The 6,253-nt window shown below is 34.2% G+C and overlaps 1 protein-coding gene across 1 annotated transcript; it reads right to left on the bottom strand.

The window, feature by feature from the left end:
- Positions 1-161: 161 nt before the first annotated feature.
- Positions 162-6,177, bottom strand: LOC111376487 (DNA topoisomerase 1 beta-like). The gene is made up of 14 exons (XM_022999446.1): positions 5,944-6,177; positions 4,953-5,033; positions 4,166-4,225; positions 3,937-4,031; positions 3,697-3,853; positions 3,468-3,593; positions 3,060-3,140; positions 2,722-2,812; positions 2,504-2,637; positions 1,730-1,798; positions 1,550-1,639; positions 833-936; positions 592-760; positions 162-493 (listed from the first exon to the last, which is right to left on the bottom strand). Exons 1-14 carry the CDS (start codon positions 6,160-6,162, stop codon positions 425-427), a joined length of 1,545 nt encoding a protein of 514 aa, XP_022855214.1. The 5' UTR covers positions 6,163-6,177; the 3' UTR covers positions 162-424.
- Positions 6,178-6,253: the final 76 nt, after the last annotated feature.

Genomic DNA, 6,253 nt, shown 5'->3' with positions numbered 1-6,253 from the left:
TTGTGGGGGGGGGGGGGGGGGGGGGGGGGGGGGGATGGATACAATTTTAATCGTTATTTTACTAATCAAAGGATTTTCGAGTCACGATCCAAATCATAGTGCAGTTTGCTTGCTTTTTACCAGATAATTCTATATGCGAAAGGATAAAAAAACCTTAGCAGTTCAGCAAAATTCATAATTATAATTCAGTAATTACATTGGAACACCCTGTCTGAACTAAAAGTTAACGTGAACAAAGAAATCATACTCAAGAACACAGCGAGGAGAAAATCACTTTCAATTTCATTGAGATGATTTAGTACAACAGGAATTTTCTGCAGAAATAATAAATAAATAAATATAGTCAATTGAGCGAGCTTTGTTCAGGTTCGTCTATCGCTGTCTCCAGTTTGAGGGGATGTCCTGCACTATAACTACCAAAAATTTAGAATCTGAAACTAGGATCCACATCCATCGCCCAAGTAAATTTTGCCAGGAGAGACTTGTTGAATATCTGCATCAGTATGAAACAATTAGTTCATTCATGAAGTAACTAATTAAGAGGGCCGGGAAACAATGAGAAGTAATCCACGCAGAAATTCAAGTCTTCACCTTCTCGATAGGAACTTCATGACGTTTGCACCATGCAACTGTGATTCGAGGATCAAGGTAGTTGATCTTTGATGTGCCCAATGCTACAGTTTTCAAATCCTCTTTTGTCTCCTTGTCTCGTTCCATTTTTTCAATCTTCGCATTTGTTTGAGCTATCTTTTTCTCTAATCTGCACATCGTTTCATCATTAGCAAAGTGATATCTTACACTGAATAACTTAAAAATGAAATAAGTGTATTACGCTTCGGGGTTCAGATTCCTTTTCGGTTTCCCATCAGCACCCTTCACTGGGGGCTTTCCTTTCTTTGCTCTAGCCAAATCTGTCGTCAACTCTTCCAGAGCACCCTACAAACAATAATTAAGACAAGTTAATACACAAGACTTGAAATATTACATCCAAACTTTTCATACAAGTATTCAGTTCAAGGATGATAGCACTGAGAATTACTTTCAAAACAATCTTAACCTTCTTTAGCTTAAAAGTAAGAAAAAAGCAAATAGATAATGATCCAACAGTGCTAAATTCTGGCAGTGACGTCCTTGCATTGGCAGCTTACTGATGGAGATCAGGATAAGAATAAATATAGAGATATATTTTGATTAGGATTTGATAATAAGAATTTGATTTGAATTATATTTCAATTAGATTTTATAAGATTAGTTTTGATATTTCGATACAATTGTAGTTTATTAAAATTCTGTTTTCTTTTTAACTTCTTTTAGTTTAGATCTATAAATAGAGGGCCTTATTCATTGTAATTGACAACCAGATTATATGAATAAAGATTTATTTTCCTCTTGCCCTCCATTCTTCTCTTTTTTGCACCCCTTTCTCTCCTGGTTCCTAGTTGTTCATTGTCAAATTATACGCATCTTGCGTCACTTGCTTTCCCACATAATATTTCAGTAAAAATCAATCGAACAAAGTGATTAATTAGATTTAAAAGTCATTCATTACCTTTAATTCTTCTATCTTTTCATTCAAACGCAACATCTGGGCACTGTGCGACTTTGAGACAGTACGTTGATGATTACAAATGATTGCAACCTATACAAGCAACAAGAAAAATAGAAGTATTTTTCAACCAGACTGGAAAATAATGATGGCATCAGATATTAAGAGTTTTACAATCTTTACCTCCTTGTTCGCAAGTTGATAAACTACTACTTTCTCAGCTACATCACCACCCTTTGTCTCCCTACTCAACTGCACGAACAATAACAAATTAAAGAAATGCTAAATAGAAAAACTAGAATGTGGAATGTAAAATTCAGTGAAGGAATCAAGATGTAACTGTCTTAAGTCACTCTCACTTACACTTCTTGACATGAATAATTTCATTCACTAACTCACGGCATGTATATTTGTTGCCAATACTTAAAACTTCGATTGTATAAGCTAACCATGTGCCACATTTTACAAATGTCTAAGATATATAAGTAAATAGGAGCATCAATTTTTAGGAGAGATGAATGTAGCCGCTAAAATTTGAAGTTCAGTTCTAATTTCTGAATAACTGCTATTAATCCTCCGTTCAGAAAGAATTTAATAAATAGATAGAAATAAGTGAATGGTACTTGTGGGTCCATCGGAATGTTTCGTTAAAAATGAAGTTTGACCATTTATAAAGTTTGCCAAACGGGGGCCAAGTTTTGATAGACCATCAAGAGTAAGCACTACTAAAATTTCGCAACACAATATTGAAGTTATACATTATTATCAAGATCTTGTATCATCTTTCAAGTTTTTGAACATAGCCTGCACGTATATCCCACTTCTCCTTTCTTTCTACCTCAACATTTGAGGGCCGAAGTAAACGTTTTCTCATACACTTTTGATGCCACAATCATAACCAGACATTCAGCATACCAATACTAACTTGGAGAATAGAAATCCCTAGTTGAATCTTACCATCTCATCCAGGGTAATTGATGCATTGTATGTACGGAAAACTTTTGCTGTCAGACCAGGCATGAGTTCCTTCAAATGAGCATTTAGTTTACTTGTATCAAGCTGGTCAAAAAGATCATCACCACCCTTTTTGCCTGAAAGTAATACAAACAATATTAAATGTGTAACATTAAATTAAAGAAAAGATACAAATATTATACAAAAGACCATATACTGACCACTCCGGAACTGTTGGATTGCCCTGAATACAGCAGATTCAACCTCAACCTCATTTTGATACCGTATAGAATCTTTACCAAGGAAATCAAACTGCAAACACAGACAGATAAATTCAGTTGATTATTGTTAGCAATATGCCGTCAGGGTGAAAAAAACTTTCATGGTGATTATTACAAGAAACTCAATTCTCATAACTGTCAACAGTGTCAACTTATTGAGATGAAGTTGTTTCAATATACCTTTTTCCTCAGCATCCATCAAACTTGTGAATCTTACAAGGAAAATCTAAAATGTAGACATTTAAGAAATAGTTATACTAAACATAAAGCCACATTACCTTCAAAATATTTGGGGGTATTGGTTCTACATTTTCTACTTTCAATGTGCAGCAACCAACTGTATCAGCTTCATCATCATCCTGTAACATACCAAAAAGTGTTGAGAAGTTGCATCATCCCATTTTATTTGTCACAGGGAAAAAAACTGTAGAAAAAGCAAAATTAAGAACATGTAGCAAAGGGTGGATCATAATAACAGTTCTTTGCAAATAAATCCTTCTCATGTTCATGAAGTTCTGCGTTGCGGCAGGTTCACAGCAAGGGTGACACTTTGTATAATGCCGATGTAGCCGATTGCCCATTTATTGGAAGCAGGCCTCAGTTTGTTGTTGTTGCTCAAGAAGTTCTCAATCAACTAAAAATGCACTGTATAGGATGATTAAAAGCAAAAATTTTAGTTTTTATACCTTCTCGTTGCCTGCCCTAAGAGCTAGTTTATCAATAAGATAGGTAGCCACTGCTATTTGCTTCTTCGTGAGATCTTTACTTGCAAAATCCTTGGTATAAGCAGCTCTTATACCTTGAATATAGTCCTTCAGTCAAACAGCAAAGAGATAATTATGTTAAGTTAGTCCTAAAACAAAAGAATATGCTACACATCTAAGGATGTTTATTGGTTAACCGAATCTTCAATACTTTCAAAAGCCTTGATTTCTCATATTTCTCCTTGTCACTTTGCCCTTTCAAGGTACTGCTGGCTGCAAGAAAAACATATTTGAACTCCTTTGGATTGATTGGATCATTCCAAAATGCTAACCACGTCACAGTATTGTCATGTCTTATTTCTTTCCAGCTGCCAATAAATAAATTTGCAATATTACCTCACCGACCATTTTCCTAATCTTCAAAAGAGAACTAACAAGCGGGAAGAAGAACCTTTCACCACGGATAGGACACTCTGGAATTGGTGCATCCTTTCCAATATTTATAGTGATGTCACTAGGATGTATACGTTTTTTAAGCTTCCCCATCTGTTCAGCGATATTTTCTCATTAAAACTCCAATGTTGCCTCCAATTTTCAAATAAAGAGCCAGGACATAACAAAAGAGGAAATTTTAGATGAATTATAGAGCTTCACTGCTAGCAGAAAGATGTTTAATATACCTTTGGATGCTCTCCACGACCTCGGAACAATCCAGGTGGTTCAACCCTGAAGTTCCCAACCTGCAAATGACATCGTTACCAAATACCTCAGACATGCAGCAGAAGAAAGCCACAATAAATGAGTCTATGTCGTAATCAGCTAACAAAAATGTTTGACAAATAAGGCACCATGAACATCCCAAAAGATGAATATAACTATGCAGAATCCTTATCATTAATGCTGCAGTATAGACTAAAGCCAGCTGCACTTCAAACGTATTTACTGTACTATACAATTATACATGGCCTCATACACATCTTCAGTAAAAATCAAACTATTACAGAACTAATTATTGATATTTGAAGATTTTATTTGCTGGTTTGAAGAAAACAAACGTGAAAATATGCAAAACCTGCTAAAACATCAATAGTTAATCACATCTTTGCTTTTTTTACTAATCAGCAGCTCTTCAAAAAAATTAATAAAATATGCTCCACTCTCCAGCTCAATTATAGGCTGCACATCACACTTCTGTATTAGATTTACAAGGCATTACTAGCGCATTACAAATAGGCAGGATAATATGAAAATATATGCAAAGAAAAGAAAAATAAAAAAATTATTTCGCCAAGACACATTTATTTTTCCTTTTTCATAGTCTTTGAAGAAATATTGATGATTTTCTATAAGCAGCATATATATAGGAAAAACACAAAAATATACGGAATACAACATAATGTGTGTGTGTGTGTGTATATAGGAAAAACACAAAAATGTACGAAATACAACATAATGTAGATACCACACCTTCTCTTTGACTCCATCAACAATAGCCCACATATACTTCTCCTCTTGCTTCAACTTATCTTCTTTTATGGTCTTTTTCTCCTGCCAAAACAGTATAGTTCAAATTAGCCGCTATTAGTATTAGAACATGTATTACCAATATGTCCACTTGGTAAACACATCTATTCAAATACAAGGTATACAGCTAATGAATCAGGTTTATTTTAGAAGCACGGAATATTCTAACTGTTCCAGGACAAACAAGCTAGACAAGGCTTTTCTCTGTTCCATCAGAGAGAATGCTCATAAATGGCACAGGAAGAATAAAAACACAATAGACACGAAATGCAATTGAAAAGATCCCCCCAAAAAATTAACAGTGATTACAAAAACAATGTCTAAAAGGATGTTTATTTCTATTAATATAGCAAAACTATATCAACTAATTACTACGTAAAAAGTAACTTATGATTATCATGAGAAGTATGTAACTTATGAATTACAATAGTCAATAGTGCCCAGGCAAGCAGCAGAGTATATGTAATGATAGAGCAATCTGCACAAGTTAATGAGTTAAAAAAATACTAATACTCAGATGTGTCTTCTTGATTCAAGTTATATCATAACCAGTCTCATTCTGTGACTACTTAATTTACTTATGACAAATTTAAATTTAATATACCTGAAAACCTTCTTTTCCATGACATGACGTACAATAGACTATTTCAAAGTTTAAATGCGAAAACTAAATATTACAATACCGAGAGTCTAGACAAGCTGTCTTAGAGAAGCATATGTTTTCATATGAAATCATTGCAATGCGAATTCTGTCAGTTGTACTTATGTAGAAATCTGATTCAAGACAGCATTCTAAGATATTCTCCAAGAAACATCATAGTAATCCTTATCTTATAGCAAACTTGTTAATATTGGCAGATATGAATAAATCAGCTTGACTTTCAAATGTCCCTTAAATGTCACATACAGGAAGTATGACAAAACTTTAACTTACTTCTGTAGTCATCTGTTTCTTTTTCTCCTTTTCTTTCTGATGCCATTCATATATTGGGGTAAAATCACAGTATTCCAAGCTTTGAATAATGTGATTCTTTCCCAGTATTTTCCGCCAGTCACTCATGAAATTTTCTTTGAACATAGGTTTGTTCATGTAATCAGTATCTAACATCACCGCAAACATCGTGGCCACCTGCAAAAGGAAAGGTATAAACATTGCAAGGCTTGGAGCAATCTGAAGACAATTTTTTTGAAGATATAGACACAATGAACTAAAGAAAAGTTAGTAACAGTGTGTGTTGTGTGAG

This window comes from Olea europaea, unplaced genomic scaffold (assembly GCF_002742605.1).
Source record: "Olea europaea var. sylvestris unplaced genomic scaffold, O_europaea_v1 scaffold1511, whole genome shotgun sequence".
In the NCBI taxonomy this organism is placed as follows: domain Eukaryota; kingdom Viridiplantae; phylum Streptophyta; class Magnoliopsida; order Lamiales; family Oleaceae; genus Olea; species Olea europaea.
Note: the sequence above shows the minus strand (reverse complement) of the source record. Positions and strands in the feature narration are given on the sequence as shown.

Coding starts and splice junctions, on each gene's coding strand:
- LOC111376487 (XM_022999446.1), bottom strand. CDS start 6,162: ATGTTTATACCTTTCCTTTTGCAGGTGGCCACGATGTTTGCGGTGATG. Junction 4,226..4,952: donor TTGATGGAGTCAAAGAGAAG/GTGTGGTATCTA, acceptor TGTCATTTGCAG/GTTGGGAACTTCAGGGTTGA. Junction 494..591: donor ATGAAGTTCCTATCGAGAAG/GTGAAGACTTGA, acceptor ATACTGATGCAG/ATATTCAACAAGTCTCTCCT.